General features: G+C 36.2%; 1 protein-coding gene across 7 annotated transcripts in view; it reads right to left on the bottom strand.

The window, feature by feature from the left end:
* Positions 1 to 1,936: 1,936 nt before the first annotated feature.
* Positions 1,937 to 17,245, bottom strand: part of CDH19 (cadherin 19) — a 118,972-nt gene continuing 103,663 nt past the window's right edge. For 4 of the 7 annotated variants that reach the window (XM_052788215.1, XM_052788216.1, XM_052788214.1 and 1 more), the window contains 3 exons: positions 9,802 to 9,919; positions 7,430 to 7,681; positions 1,937 to 3,038 (listed from right to left, as the gene is read on the bottom strand). In XM_052788215.1, the coding sequence (XP_052644175.1) occupies positions 2,548 to 3,038; positions 7,430 to 7,681; positions 9,802 to 9,919 (861 nt within the window). In that variant the 3' untranslated portion in view covers positions 1,937 to 2,547. Of the gene's footprint in view, positions 3,039 to 3,285; positions 5,070 to 7,429; positions 7,682 to 9,801; positions 9,920 to 14,411; positions 14,811 to 17,245 lie in introns of those variants that run through there. The other 3 variants (XM_052788217.1, XM_052788218.1, XM_052788221.1) reach the window with 3 other exon arrangements.

The following is a 17,245-nucleotide window of genomic DNA, read 5'->3' as shown; positions in this document are numbered from 1 at the left end:
AGAACTGTGAAGTTACTAGGTCAGTTCAGTGATTCTTTTCTCACATGTGGAAATAAATTGGCAGGTTTGACTTAGATTGAATACCAGGAGCCTAATAAGATGTAGCCCAGTAACAGCTAGGAATAACTTCTTACTTCGGAGCAAAACACTCCCTTTCTCTGCTGGGCAAACACCATCTTATGTCTTTTCAGCTAAAGATCATTTAAGATCCATTGTAGGCCATTATTCTTTTTCATATAGAAGTTACTGACAATGGCATACATTGGTTACAAAAATTACATGACAGTGGTATGCACTGGTTACAAAAATTATTTATTGATAAAGTTCCTTACAGTAAAAAGAGGAAATTATACGCGCAAATATGGTTGAGTGTTCAAGGCTATTTCCCCACATAAATGGACAAAATTTCTGGATTGAGAAAGGATCAGACATTGTTATCTTTTTTGTACTAAATACAGCCTGAAAGCATGAGGAATTCTATTAAAGCCATTGCGGCCATCTGTGGAATAAGGATTTGCTTAGGGTATAACTTGCATAAATCTATAGACCTAATCCTAAAAATGTACTTTTCACCATCTCCAACAAACAGCGCATGTATAGGTGTTCTCTCTGTCTCTATTCCTCTCCATGGAGAAAATTACTAATATGTACAATATTAACTGAAATAAAAGTTATTTTGTCACATCTGTTTGAGAGCCATTGAACTCAAATGTTAGAGTCATCAGTACAATGTTTTCACTTGTGCATCTTTTAAAGCTGTTTTGTAGCTGCTCATTCATACTGGCGTCCTAGCATGAGACTGGCGAGAACCGATTTTTCCTTATGAAGCAGATGCTGCTTCATCTGTGCCTGGTCAGATGATCTGCCCTGCATTTTTCCAGCTATGAATATCATGAATAATGTTTCTGCCCTTACGAGACCTCACATTGGAAATCTCTCCTGATTTTCAAACTCCTCCACATGTTTTATTTTTAGCTGACAGGAATTTAAACTCTGCACTGGCACCTTTCCCCTAAGCCTACATGCTTTGGTTTTCTTCAGTGAACAGCAATTGTAGCAAACATTGCAGACCTTGTATGTTACATGCTTTTTTTTGTTTCTTGGGGTTTTTTTTGTGGTTTTTTTTTATTACTATTATTTTTCTTGCATAAGCTTTGTCCAGCGCTCTGTAATTCAGTAGCACTTACCTAAAATCTTATTAAAAAAAGGGGGGGGGGAGAAACATATTGCATAATTTTCTTTATCCTGATGCCAGCTTTTAGGTGTGGAAATGTATCAGTTGATTATATGATGTAATTTCTGTAAAATAAGTACCTGATGGAAGAGAGGAGAGTAAAAACCAGGCAGGTTGCTTTTTCCAGGCAGACCATTTTGAACATATTTGATGACCCTCAGATCCAAAATTGCTGCTGGGTAGTGGTATAAGTAAGAGTAAAGAAATATTCTGAGACAGCTTTATATTCATTATGGAATGTTTGGAAAAAATACCATGGGAAATTAATTTTGAAGTCTGACTTGATTCTTGCAGAATGATTCAAGATCATTTTCAGAAGTGGATTAACATTAAAACATTTTATTATCTTATTATCTAATGTTATACATAAAGTTTTATAACCACCAGCTTAGCATTTTAAAGATTCTTAATATTGTTATAATAAAACTGACTACTGCAGATAATTTTATATTCCATAATAAAAAAATAAATCTGTGCTGGTAAATCAGTCATCCTTTAAACTCTTAATAAAAGGAAAAATGCCTGTATTTGGATAGCATTTTGTTCTAAGTACAGTAATATATAATGTGGACAATTGCAGTATTTACATTGAATATTGGTTCTAACTTAACCGATTTCTTTTCTTCTATCTTATTTGCTAAATTAAGTATCGGTTTATACATTTTCCAATAGCTCCATTAAAAATGAAAATGGCAGCAAATATTTGCTGATGTTGTAATAGGTCTTTATTTTTACACTGATAGGAAAAGACATTTGTTTTAGTTTTATCATCCTAAGAACAATAAATAGATGATTCTGTGAGCACTTCTGACAATTGTATTAGAATATCTAGGGTCTACTTTTTCACGCAAGTATATTTATATAATGAAGCATTGTACAAATATGCATGTTTAACTTCGGTTAATGAATATATTCAACCGCAACAGCAAAAGTCTGTCCTAACTTTGGAAACAGTTTAAAGCTTATGGATGATGGAATATTTACTATATCCATTTATGGCTTCTACTCCTCCTTTTGTACTCACAGGACCCAGGTTTTCAATATCGAGAAGAAAGCCTAGATATCCAAAGCAGCACAGTTTGCATTCAGGCACCTAAATAGCCACGAGATTTTCAAACGGGAGGCTCCCTCACCTCATGACACGCCTGGTGTGATTTTTCAAAAGATCTCTACATCCAAAACTTTCCAGAAAAAAACCCAACCTTGGGCTTCTATTTTTCATGCTTAAATGTGGGATGATCTCCTTTTTAAAAATCTACAGTTGGTTTTGGTTGCTGAGATTTAGGAAAATAAAACAACAAAGCAAAGAGTAACTAATCCCCTCCACTTCTATGGGAAGTGTACATGCCTGCAAGCTGTTTAAAGGGAGGTCCCCAGTCTGTAAGGTAGTCATAACTCTGATCCGCATCTGATGTGTGTGAACCTAAAGAGCTGAGGGATCCTGCCGAAGAACCAGTCCCCTCAAATGCATAGGTCTGAAGTGAGTCATATGGAGGAGCGCTAGGATCTGTGTTCGCTTCTTCAAGCTTTTCTGAAATGAATTGCCTGAAGATTGTGCTGTCAGGACCAACCTGCAGAGACTGTCTGTAGAGGCTGTGGATTTCTGCGGTGACATTCTTCCGAGGTTTGTGTGTTCGCATGACAGTGCGGGTCCTCAGTGCTGAAATATCAAAGGCTTCTGTGTCCTCCTCGCCACCTCCTTCATCGTCATACCTGACAATGTTTTCTCTGAATTCTTCCATTTTCTCTGAAAAGGGAGACTTCTTCCTCTGCTGCCTTATGGCTACAATTGCCAAAAAGAACACTGACAAAAAACGGAATGGAACGGAAAGGGAAAGGGAAAGGGAAAGGGAAAGGGAAGGGAAGGGAAGGGAAGGGAAGGGAAGGGAAGGGAAGGAGAGGAGAGGAGAGGAGAGGAGAGGAGAGGAGAGGAGAGGAGAGGAGAGGAGAGGAGAGGAGAGGAGAGGAGAGGAGAGGAGAGGAGAGGAGAGGAGAGGAGAGGAGAGGGAAGGGAAGGGAAGGGAAGGGAAGGGAAGGGAAGGAAAGGAAAGGAAAGGAAAGGAAAGGAAAGGAAAGGAAAGGAAAGGAAAGGAAAGGAAAGGAAAGGAAAGGAAAGGAAAGGAAAGGAAAGGAAAGGAAAGGAAAGGAAAGGAAAGGAAAGGAAAGGAAAGGAAAAAGGAAAACAAGGGAAAAAATAAACAGAACCAGAGTCTTTGAATGTGCTTGGAAAGACTTAAAAAAATGGTAACATTTCTTAATATCGATGCTATTGCAATGTCAAGCTATCTTAACAAATTTATAGAGCTGTAATTTTTATGGATTTTACGGGTTTGAGATGAGCATAGCATGTGGTGGGAAAATGGCTACAAAGGGACTTATAAAATAGGTGAATGAAATGGAGCAGTTCTTTTGGTAGATGGGAGTTTGAAACTGATGGAAACACGAGTTATGCTTTTTGAAACTGCTTTGGTTTATCACATCATATATCAAATTCACATTCAGAATTTAAATTCTTAATCTCTCAGTCTCTCTCAGATCAAAGCCCCAGGAAAATCAAATGGAAAATGAGGCAATGAGCAAGATATCCTCCTCAGTTGGTTGAACCATTTAATTCCATAGACTATGCAGGGTGTGGTTCAATTATTTCCGTGATGCTGGTTTGGAAATTTGAAGACTATCACTAAATTTTGCGTGATCTTGTAGCAGTACTTACTAGCAAGGCCTATGAATCAGAGCAGCTTGTTTCTCTCATACATGAAAACTTTTTAAAATTTTATTTTAAAGCATTATTTTTTGATCCTACCTTATTTCCTTTTTAGCTGAATGATCCCTTTGAAATAATCTATGACATTCACAGAGATTAATGATTTCAGTTTTTAACTAAATCTTACTGAAGTTCTATCTAATAAGTAAGTTGTTTGTGGATTGTAATTTTTTACTCAGGACATAACTTGATACAACTACTAACAATAACAGGATTTTACCTCACTTAGGGATATGAGGGACCTGAAGTAGTTCTTTGTTCCTACATATTTACTGTATACAATTTCATTTGCCTGGGAGATACCAACCCCAAACTTGAAAGCACTGGAAACAAGAATTTCTACAATGTTATTATATGTTTACAAACCCCCGATAGTTTCAACTCTCCAAACCCTTTGCATGGTGAACTCTTCTAATGGTGCACACGATGATATAGGAAAATGGAAAAAAATCAAACGTTTGGTTTCAGATATATAGCAAACATATTATGTATAGAACCTTTTATTATTTCATTTTAAATAATCACAAAAATACATTTGAAGATTTAATGCATTTAAAATACGTGTGTCTTTAAAGAGCGTGGTAGATTAGTTTCTTTTTCTTTCTCATTAATATATTTATCTGTATCCCTGCTTTGACTTTTGCGATATGCATAGGCCCAGGAGACACCAAGGATTTATTCCATCTGGAGAGAGGACCTTGATGAATAATTCCACTGATGGCCTGGATAATGCAGTGATATAGTTTGCCTGATCCTCCATCCCATAAGTGCATACCACAAAGTGACCAGGTTCCGATAGCCCGTGATGATCACAGAAAATTTGAAATGCACACTGGCCCTCCTGTAAGCTCACACTGACTGCCAGGTCTAAGGCAGGGACTTCAGTCAGGGGGGCTGCTTTCCCGAGCCACTACTGAAGATTGCCTGGGGCAAGGAAGGCTCAGATTTAAATAAGGTGACTCTGGGAGTGCAGGCAAGTCTAGAAACCACAAATCCAATTGCATGTACCTCTTTTCTCTGTTGGAAACCAGGAGATGGAAGTAGGGGAACTGGTGCAATCCTTGGACTTCGCTATGGAGTCAAGAAATGGTTAGTCTCTGGCCAAAGGTACTCCCATCTAGACACAATAATTATAAGGTACCCTTCCATTGTTTTCATCCTTGCCCTATCTATTCAGTGTGTTCACAGGGATAAATAAAAACACATGTATTTTTTTGTAGACCATTCTGTTTCTGCAGTTTCCTGCATGTCACCTAATTTTAAGACCCCAAAGCCTTTTGAAGATGCTGGCTTATAATTAACAGGTACGTGCTGCTTCTGGACATCTCGTTTAACTACATGGGACTAAATTATAGGGTTCCATTTGAGAAGAAATCTCAATGAGTTCTCACCAAGAGATTCAGTCAGGAGGTCAAAGGTACAACAGGAAATAATTAGAGCCAGTTTCTCTTCCTTGCACTAAGGAAAATATACCATAACCTTGTGGACAGAATGCAGAATATGTGTCATTTTTAACTTGTCAAATTTCTTTTTTCACTGGTGTAAAGTCAAAATAATTCCATTAGCTTTATTGGACTTGTTTTTCTTGTGTTCTGTTGCTACTCTGGCGGATCAAAATACAGCATCAGAATAAAGCTGCAAGCCTTTATTTTCAAGCGTCAGCTTTCTTGTAGTTAATGATGATATGCTTAGTGTTATATGCTGTTATTTATGGACTGGTAGAGGTCATATTGTATAATGAGGGTAGAAAAAATAATGTTCTTTACCTAGATATTCTTCATATGGCAAAAAAGTATGGTTTACATAAAATTGTTTTGTATTTCTTTCAGTAGAGGAGTTTAAAAATATTACCATTGTATTTGCTCTCATTAACAAATACAGTGAGAGAATATTTTTCAACAAAAGTTTTTGTTTCTTAAGGCAATGTAATTTCTGTTATTATTACTCCTTTCTTTCTGGACATTATATTTGTGTAGCTAGATATTATGATGCAGTTTTCTTGTTTTGATTCTGATTACAGTTTTCCTTATTTTTCTTTAGAATTTTTGTTGAAAAACAATTTATGCTGGTTTTGCACAATTTATAATGATGATTTGATATCACAAAGCTTAGTGAAATCCTGATTCTCTCTTCATTTTCTTACTTTGGTGTTGTTTGTAGTTTCATTAGTGGAAAAATGGTTTTACTAACATAATCCATCAATTGTTTTGTGGCATTTTTAGATATGAAATTTTATGAAATATACTGCTCTACGGCATAATATGGGTGTGCCGTACTATTCCACAGGCAACAGGGATTCGGAAGTCTTTCTCTGTTGCTTTGTTGGCATCAGCCTGAATTTGGTCTTGAGGACTATGACCACCATCAATGACCAAGCTCTAAGGTCAGTCATTTTGCCTTGGAAAACAAACCTACCTGGTTCCAGCACTTCTCTTTCTTTCGTGGCCTCAGAAGCTACCATACCTTAACCTCACTAACTCAGGCAGGTACAGAGTTTCAGGATGGATATTTAGCCTTTGGGGAATGATTAGTACAGTGTGCCTGCCATCACAATGTGTCAGTATCATCAAAGCACTCATTGAACATTGCAGGAATAACCTTTTGCTGAAAAAAAAAGGAAATGCATTTTAGCTGCAATAGCTGCATGCTTCACTAGGTGAAGAAGTTGTTTCCCTGAGTGCTGTCACTCCAATACGTCTTGCAGCAGCCATAGCTCCACGCAGTGCAGGAGCAGCCAGCCTTGGGTGGTTGGTCTGGTTTCAAGTGCCACGTGCCAGCTATGTGTGACCCTTTGCAGAAGTACAAGCACAGATCCTGTGCATTGAAAACACTCTCAAACCCACTTTTTATATTCACAAGCTCCCGAATGTAATGGAGGTTAATTTGGTGTCCTGTGAGAGGAAAAAGGAGATGCCCAACATTTGGAGAAATGCTGCCTGGAGATGCAACTTTATTAACCAACAGAAAAAATTCCTGCTTGTTTCTGGAGCTGCTTTCTGAGAGTATCGAATTCTCTTTTTCTTTTATTACTTTGTATTGATCGTAGCTCTACATTTGGCATACCTAAGGCAGAATAAGTAGGGTACTGCTCCTTCTAATATATTCTTATACTAGCCAATTTCCTTGTGTAATGCTGTCTTCAGCTTTACCTGGGCTCAATACAGACTTTCAACTAATACAGACAAGTAGGACCATGACTCAACTAAAGCCAGCTTTTAGGTCATTGTGTTAGAATTCAGATTTTACTGAAAACTGGGGGGGGGGGTGGAAATTATAGTTAAGAAAACAGAAAAGAAATGAAACATTTGCCTTATTGCATTTTTTCTCAATAGCGCAGTGCTTCCAGGCTTCCAGTCAAGGGACCACATCTTTGTCACTTAATCAAGCCTACTGTAAAAGGAAACAAAGTCATTTCTCTTACTCATACTTACCTAGGAGTATTAGTATGCAAGCCAAAACAGCAACTAAAGCTTCTGTGCTGAGACCCATGGCATACATGAAAGCTCCATATCGACAGTAGAAGGTGTTAACTTCAGTGTCACAGTCACAGACAGTGATAGTGAGAGTATTTGTGCTCGTCAGCGGTGGCGTTCCATTATCCAGAATTAAGACTGGTAAGTAGAAAGAAAACTGCTCTTGCCTCCTGAAGCCACTTTTTGCTGTGAAAATTCCAGCTGTGTTATCTAGAAGATAAATTATTATGCATGATATGCATTTCTCACTTTTTAACAACAACAATAAAACTCCAGTGGAATCTGACCTATTTAAAAACAATGGTACTGCACGAAGCTACATATTAATAAAGTTAAAAAAGTAAAACCAGGCACTGGCATGTGGTGGGTTTTTTTGTGTCAATTGTGAATAATTGCATTTATTTTTGACATATGTATTCCACGGGAAATAATAAAATTTGACCTAGGAGCTCTGTTTTTAATGTTCAGAGCTAAAAAAAAATCCCACTGTGTTCAGTACCTGACACCTGCTTAGACTAACTAATTGGTTCTTAAAATGGTTCCATGTAACCAGCTGCTACCAATCCAGCAGTTCACAGATGAAATATAGACAGTTTACCAATCAAAAGGCTTCAAAAGTGTGTCTGGCAGCACACAGAGAAAGCAGGTGGCAAGGGAAAGACGAGAAAGCAAGAAAAAAGTCCACTAGAATGGTCTTTTATTTCTTTCCCTGACTCAAAAAAATGGAGCTAGCTGAGCCTCTGCTATCTAAATTAGGGAAAAGTTGCTAGAGGCTCTCCCCTTGCTCTGTATTTAGCTATTAGGGTTTAGAAATCAGTTCCATACAAAACCCAGTAAACAGCTTAAGTTCAGCTCCTGCTGCATATCAACTAATTCAAATCTGAAACTTAGCTTGCCACAAAACAAATTAGCCCTGTCAAAATCTGTGTATAATGGAAAGGAGAAACATCTATAAATGTTGACATGTCAGAATTTTTTATCATGGCAGGGTGAATTACTGCATGTGTGCGTACATGTACATAGAAAAAAAAGAAAGTATTTCTACCATTATCTGTATGACACATCTATCCAAACAGTCTACTGAAGTTAACTCCCTCACATTTAAGCTCTTCTAGGTTTCTCTCATAATTCAGAAGATAACTCTGAGATAAAATGCTCCAGATCGGTACACTCACTTTTGCTTTTTGCCTAGGACTATCCCAATTCACCCAACCATTTCTGTGAAATGCAGCAGAAAGGGAGACAGTGAGGGCTGACCCTACCATGTTGTAAAAGGTGGGTTGTTTTTGTTCCCCATCAATAGCCACCAAAAGGAACGGGATGCATTGCCTTGTGCATGGGTCTGCTTGGACTTTGTGGAGAATGAGCAAAAGTGGGAAAGGCTTGTGGCTCGTACACAATTTGACCTTAATGTAACAAGTTATCTCTTCCTGGCACTGACTGTGAGGTTAATGAAGCTGGGAACTGAAACACACGTTAATACATTAACTTTAACTTCGGAGATATTGAGAGAAGTAGTTTGCTGTTTAACATTGTCTGAACTTTCCAAAACTTATTTCCATTGATTTATTCACCTAGCCAGAACATTCAAATAATTAGCAAAGTCAATACGAGCGATGTGTACTTTAGCTGAGTCTGAAGAAGCTTGTCTTTGTAGTCTCAGCAGGCTGACTCTAAGTGGTCATCCTCCCTGCAATTCCAACCGGTAATGCACTTATGTTTTTACTTCAGACCGGTTTTGCTTGATATCACTCTATATCACTCTTTGTAAGAGTCTCAAACAATATCAGTTCTGAATAACATTAAAATACATATAGAAGACATTTTATGATGTCATTATTAATCAGCATATGCAATTTAAAATATATTGGGAAATAAGATTATATTTGTATTTATCAGTGTTTATAATTTTGGTCTTGCTGAAGTGATGAAGTAATAGACTTCAGAAGTATTAACAGCAATCTTCTCTTTCTGGTGATCTTGTTTCTTAGACAAATAGGTAATTTTAACAAGAAAGTTGGTATCTCCCACCGTATCCTACATTAAGAAAATAAATTTTAAGGAATACCAGTGTATTTTTCATCTCAGCATTTTTTCTTTCTTTGAAATAAAGCTGTCTTTTGCTGTTTATATTACTTAGCTGAAAAAGGGAAATAAACTGTTTAGTATTACTGAATTATTGTTTTGAAATGTACCTCATGACATGTTCATATCTTATAATAACAATTTCTACTTAAGTGGAAATTTTTACAAAATTGGTGATGTGAGGCCCACTAGAAGCATGCATCTTTTATTAGGAAGATCTTAAAGAGCTACATGAATGACACCACCTTGATTATCTTTGACAGTAAAGCGTGAGTTGTTTGTGGCCTCCTGAGCCAATGAGAAGTAAAAATGGTGACCTTCTGCTGAGTCGTCTTGATCCACTGCACTGATGCTTTGGATTAGCTGGAAACACAGATAAACAGAATTGTTTAAGAATAAAAGTATTTACTTGTCCTTTAAAACAATAAAAGGACATATCAAGTATGTTAAACTGTTGATGCTAGAGATGTGATCTGTGAATACACATTGAGTGCACGTTACGCAGTCACAAATATACACCTCCTATACTCAAAGAGTCTCATCGAGACTCATATTCTGCAAATACTCTGCTTTGATTTTTCATCTGTTTGAGAGAGGCAGGCATTAAAATCTTGAGAAAATGTAAAAGATTTTCCGGATCAAAAGACAAAGGGTAAATGAAGTTTCCATAAACGAAAAAAGTAATCATATATATAGTGTTTTGTCCTTTTTTTCTAAGGTGAAAAGTATATCATTCTACATTTGAACAAATCCTTCCATACAAAACCCATTTCCTTCCAGCCCACAAACACATTGACATCATTCAGCTGATATTTTGTAGCTCCAGTAAGTGAGTATATGGTGACAAGTTCATGTGCTGAATTGTTGATTCTGGATATTATAACAGATTGATTATGGAACTTCTTGGCTGCTTTTTCTCAAGAAAGCAGAATAACATTCATTTACAAATATGTTAAACCAGATAGTCGTTGCAAGATAAAAAACAACAGTTATCATTCAAAAGAGTATCTTTCATCTCTGTAAATAAACAACCACACTACAGTTAACATAATTAACAATAGTTCTGCTTAAAAAGAGGTTATATTTGTTACATTTATCAGTAAAAATGTAAAGACCTGGGCATCAGCATATATTGGTGAGTATCCTTGGCAACCAGGAGGAAAGCAAACTGATGCAAGCTCACCAACTTTCAGAAAAGTGTCCGATTTGAACCTGGTCTCTGTTTTATCAGTCATCCTATGCCTTGTAGATATTTGTACCCAAAAGACTTGAAGCCTCAACTTTCCTCAAACCAGAAAGCATCTGAATGCTACAAGTGGTGCTTTAAAAGCAAAGCAGTAAGTCAGTGGAAGTGACTACAGCCTTCCATCTGTGCCTTTGAAAACTCTGTCCCGATTAAACCATTTTTCAAAGATATAAGACTTCAGCACACATTCTTTTTCTTTTCAAGCAAGCTAAGTTTGATGAAATCATGACAGCAGAGTGCAAAATGTGGCTGATACCCCAGAAGCTTTGTATTCTTAGCACGCTGCCCATTTTATATGTGAAATTTATTTCAAATCTATATTTTCACTGTATGGAAAAATGAGATTTTTTTATTGCCACTAATGAGAGGAGTGATTGTTCAGTGATATACCTGGTGGCAGTGTACAAAGGATGAAGCTTCTTGAGGAAATTTTTTTCCCTTTCCTCAGAGCAATCAAAATAGCTAAGGTGATGCAAATACAGGTATAGGCATGCAGGTCAAGAAATCAGTGAAAAGAAATAACTGATCCCTAATACTACCTGATAATAAATCATAGACTTCATTTTTATAAGGGAATATAGTTCTCAGAGTATGCTCAATATGAACAACAATAGAGAACAAAACTATATAACCAGTCTAAAACACGAACAATGGCATATTTTCATGATAATATTCTAACACATACCTGAAAAAATGAAAAAAGACTCTGCTGGCCTTTGCTGATGATTTGCTAGTAAAGCCTCCAAGGCCGCAGCTGAGAAAAAGCTTTGTATGGATGTATGTCTCTCCATACAATTCCGGGTCTGTCAAGCTAGACTGAATATGCAGAGCAATATAGTAATTTACAAAGACATCTTAGCCACAGCTAATTTTTTTATTTTTTTATTGTTTTAGTTTAGTTACTTGGCAGAGAAGAATTACCTACCTACTTACCTAGCAAGAAAAAAACCCCCACATTAATTATAGATGTGACTTTTATACTTCCACTTTTCATTCTGATTAATAGTTGCTTAACTAGGTATTAGCAATGTCTTTGGAGAGTATATTTGTAGGAGTTTATCATGTTTGAAAATCATAAAATTATTTTGGTTGTGAATCAGATACTGTTCTGCTATTTCATTATTAACTTCCATTATTTTACATACGGAATGTATTTACCCATATAAAATGTATCTGTATCTGATCCTATCAAAATAACTCTGAGGAGTATGTGTCTGGCTGAAAAAAAAAAAACCACCTTCCCTTGTTTTGATCTGTACTGTGCTCTTCTACACAAACCTAAGACCCTTATGGTTATTCTTGGCATATTCGCATGCCTTTAAGGATTCACCCTAGAAACGGGAATATTTGGAACATAAGGACAGGGTAAACCCTTATTGTTTATTTCTTACTGTATCACTTTCACTAAGATTCAGCAAAACCCAGATGAGTCTATAAAATATTCAGAGAGGAATAGGCAGCTCGATTTTGATGACTCTAAAGGAAAAATCACCCAGGGAGAAGGAAACTGTTTCTTTTTTTTTCTGGTTTCCTAGGTATTTGTACATCTAACCTAGGAGATTCTAGCCTTTCACCAGGGAAACTGGCATCACAGACTGAAAAACTGCACTTACTGTTTGTGAGTCAAGGTTTGAAAAACCCCTACATTTTAGTGTGTAAACAAAGAATATAGAGTGAATGATGTGTTGCTTCTGCAAGGTCATAACAGTTGTTGTACTGACTAGGCTGAAATTTAATTGCTATAAAATTTCTTATTTCAAGTCTCATTAATCTAGGAGCTTTAATAATCCAGCAGTCCATTTGAAAATGTGCATTTCTTTAAAACTGAGATTAATTCACTTGATTTTTCTTGAAACCTGATTTTAGTTTATGGTGGGTGGGCCTCATTTACTGTTTTTTTCCAAACAGACTGAGATCACTGCTGGGAACAGCACGGGCTCCTTCGATCAAAGGTCACAAGAAGAGATGTGGCCTGCTATACTCAACTTCCCCACCCATCTGATTAGTGGTCACTTTCAACTGATAAATATCATCAGTGGGGGAGTCTAAGATATCAGTAACAGGTCTGATCTCTCATTGATTAATTAGTTTGTATAAAAGGGAATTTCTGTAAACCATTCTGGACTGAATGTCTAGCTAAGCGTTGTTTGACTTGCAAATAACAAGTTATGGACTATGGAGTAGTTGACTGCCTGGTATTCTTAATGAAATTTCATTGAAAATTTATTTCCTCAGCCAAAAGTAGTTGCACTGAATTGGAGTTATGGAGATGTCCAAAAGAAAGAATAAAGTTTCTCTGTTACAGTCTTTTCTGCTTCTAAGGGCTTTCTCTCTAACAAGTTCAGCATGAGGCATAAACTGTCCATCTGAACAACAACCAGTACCATTAATTTTGATGCTAGAGTACTCAGAGTGTGTACTTTGGAGTCCTTTGTGTGTACTCCCATACCTAACTATAGTTTTACCATTCCCATTAGACAGATGGAAGGAAGTAGGAACAGATTTGCCACCTTTCTCTTTCTGCTTTAGTTTCGTTTGCTTTATTTTCCACCCAATAGGAGCTCTGCTGTGTTTTATAGGATATAAAAGATCTGATCACCCACCTGTTTGGGGAGTACAGAACAGGTTTTGTTCAAATTGGCAGAGATCTTACAAGTAGTAGGATTTTTCTCATTGCCTAATAAAGTTTGATGACAGTGAGAGTTTAGTGCAGGTAAAAGATTAAAATGTTCATTACTATAGACAATACATGCATTTTCCAGGTAGAACTTTTAACTCAAGACCAAGGTTCTCCTTTTGACTGCTTCTGTTTCTTTTTTGAAAAGCCAATTAGCACAATATTGATCTGATTTCTCTGGTTCTCCTGTAAGATGTTTCTGCTCAGCTATAAATAAAATGGTATACATCTCAGCAAAGGAATAATGATTACAAAGCTCATGCCAGGACACTTAGATGCCTTTTTATGTTTGTTTGCATATGCTGATAAACTCGTCTTCCCTGTTTCATTCTGCTAGGAGATAAAGTTGTTGAATCACGATCTGTGTAAAACAGAAAAAGGAATTTTCCATGGGCCACTGTGCCCACTGTTTCAAAATGTCACAAGTTACACTCAGTGCATCTGCAGGTGTAGGTTAGAGTAAGGCCCTGCTAGAATAGATGGTGCTTTCACAGCTTCACCAGGTTTTTGTACTCTAAGGGATGCCCTCATTCCTTTTTTTTCTTTTTAACTTTTTATTTTCTTATCACTACTGCTCAGATGCTTTTTGTAAATGATGAAGAGAACTTAGCAACATGAAATAATAAAAATTGGCTTACTAACCCATCACTTTCACTTCTCTGTTATCAAAAATCATTTTACATCATGATTTGTTAGAAAGGATCTGTTTTAGCAAACTGCTCATTGTTAACATTAATCGTATACCCCTAGAATTTGGTTAAAGATTTCTCCTCTTCTGTCAACATTTTATTATGTAGAGAAGTAATATCAAATGAGTACTCTTCACTTTCACTGAAAATGATCATTATTTTATTATATACTAAGTACTGAGTAAATAAATCTGGTTTTTTTCTTATCTCTAATACAAAGTGCTCTGCATACACAGTCACTTCTTCGGATCTAATAAAAATTACTAAGCAACCTACAACATCAAAGACACTTCATATGTGATCCCCAAATTACAGGAACTCAGAACTGCCAGAATACATATGCAACAGAGAAGAGAGCATTAATTCAGAATGTAGGTGTATCCAGGGCAGCTTGTCTTCAGCTGAAATCTGTTTCCTGCATGATATGAATAAACACCAATATCCACAAAAAGGACTGAAATTACCATGCATAAAAATAGATATATTCTGGATGGTCAGTTTGCTTACATGTGATGTAAGACATTTGATATAACTTACTTCAAACTTTCAAGCTTCATTTTCAGGCTGAGTGAATGTATTAATGCCTTGGGAATTGTGCTTTCTGGGTCAAGTCAATTCTTGCTGGGATGCCTCTAGTGTTACCTTTGGGACAGATTTGGACCATTTTGTGTCCTGATTATTTTTACAGAATATTACCTCTAGAATTCAACAGTTTCTAGTTACTGTATACACACATAAAGGGTAACTCTAAAGAATTAATACCACACTGTGGTCATCATTTACCATGTCTACATACAGTTATAAAGTCAAAAGATATAATCAAAAGGGAATCCTGGTTTTGGATGTCTCACTAATATTGTTCTATTTGATCTGATACTAGTTATAGCTGTAGTAGAATAGAAGTCTATTTTACACAGCAACTTTCATGTTCAAGTTATTTTGAAAAGAATGTATTTAGTACTGGTGGTGCAGTGAAAGTGGCTTTTCAATGTGCAAGAGAAAACTTTAGTTGTGGTTAGTGTACAGCTGACTTGGATTATAGGAGAGTACAGAACTATAACATGAAATGGATAGTGAAAAAATCCATTAAAAATGTCTAACAAACATAATGAATGGATTTATAATGATGTCAAAACCCACATATCTACCTTCTTCCATTTTTATTGTCAAATTTCAAATTATAGTCCCACAGACCAAAATGTAATCCTTTTGTTTGAATGTCTTTCAGAGGCTAAGCTAAACATGTCTGTAACTCTCACAAAACCACCATGCAGGGACATGAAGGTCAACATTCACGGAATAAAAGCAGACAAAGAATTTTTTATAATGTTTCAGAAACCCCCAAGCTTCAAAACAAGCATTCTTCTCTAGATTGAAGTTACCATTAACTGCCTCGGAGTTTGGATAATTAGGACAACAATTAGTTTTGTTCATGATGTGTTTCACATTCTTTATCAAAGCCTAGAATATAGAATCTATACAAGCTTCGATCTCAACTCATAACATGTAAGCGGATTCCTGACCCATTTGGAATTGATTGCAGAAATATGGCTAAGGGAAAAAGGTATGTAATGTCCTGATTAAGCCCTTCAATTGCTTAAACTGATTCTTCTGAAATGTAAATTGTGTTATTCAGTGGACAACCAGGGCATCTATAAAATCGTTTTTGAACATTTTGGCTTCTTGCTGATGAAAATAAAGAACCTTTTTTTTCCATGAGTAAAAAGTAAAAAAAAGAATAATAGCACTGAAGGAGATACATCAGCTATCAATTCTGTTTTAAATCATAAACATTGAATAAAATGTCGTAAACTTTGACTGATAATTATGCACTTCAGTTGCAATTTACTGTTGTTCTTCCTAATATCATTTGTTAATGAGAAGATTATTTAACATTACTGTCATGGTCTCCAAAGGCTAAGCTAAAGATGTCCGTGACTCTCAAAAACAAAAAAAAAAAAAAAAAGAAAAAGGAAAATCTAGAGTAACATTTTGCCTGTCTGTAAAATGGGAAAAATATCCTGTTCATTCCTCATTCAGGTATTACAATGTTAAACAGGAATAATTCTATATCCTGTGCTCAAAGCATTTATTGTTATTGTTACTACTACTATTCTTTACAGTGTCATTTTCTCCAGTGATTCTCAAAATACTTAATATATATATACTTAATTTGTTATTGAAAAGTAGCCATTAATAGGCTAGCATACAGATCTTATTTATCAGTAAGCAACTATGGAATAATAAAAACCTTGGGAAATAAATCACCTGGGTTTTTATATTGTAGGCAAGTCCAAAACATGGGTTACAAATATCCATTTTACAAGCTTCCATATTTAATTCATGGTGTCTTGAAGACAAGGAACATGAAGTGACATTTGCTTTAATGCCTGTACTTTGATCTGTCAATGAGTTACCCAAAGACCAAAAGAAATGGCTTGCTCCAAGTACCTCTGAAGCAGAGGTAGCCTTTGCAGAGTGGAAAATTACCGAATGCAGAATAAACAAAACAACTGCTGATAGACAAATATATAAATGGATGCAAAAACTATAAAGAAATTACTCTTGCTACAAAGAAAGCTTTATTTAACTGCAGACTAATCAAGGTCAAAGTAAACCAAGCTAGTGTAAAAAGAAGGGCTCTGTGATTCAGAAATCAAAACATAGCAAAATGTTTGAATGGAACCATCACAAATATCCCAAAGGTCTCTTTCGTATGTCCAAAGAATGCTTTAAAGTGGTGAAAAAAAATCCAGATCTTTCTGTCTATAGCTTTTTGTTGTTGCTTTTTTTGTTGCTCATTTTGTACCTTTTTTTTTTTTTTTTAACTTTGCATATCCTGTTTTTCTTTTTGCAGTTTTCTTTTAGACTTATGTGTGGAGCCTGGCGACACACTTCTTGCACAGCTTAGGGCTTAGGCTGTAGAACCGATCACTTAAAAAAAAATAAAGGTGTAGAGGACAGTGGCAGGAGGAAAATGGAGAGTCAGCAGTGTACCTGGGGGGGTTAGGGCAGCTGGCTGATGTGACCCCATTCACCTGGGGAGCGAGTAGGAAATGAAAAAAACCCTCCAGGGA

This window comes from Harpia harpyja, chromosome 5 (assembly GCF_026419915.1).
Source record: "Harpia harpyja isolate bHarHar1 chromosome 5, bHarHar1 primary haplotype, whole genome shotgun sequence".
NCBI classification, from domain to species: Eukaryota; Metazoa; Chordata; class Aves; order Accipitriformes; family Accipitridae; genus Harpia; species Harpia harpyja.
Note: the sequence above shows the minus strand (reverse complement) of the source record. Positions and strands in the feature narration are given on the sequence as shown.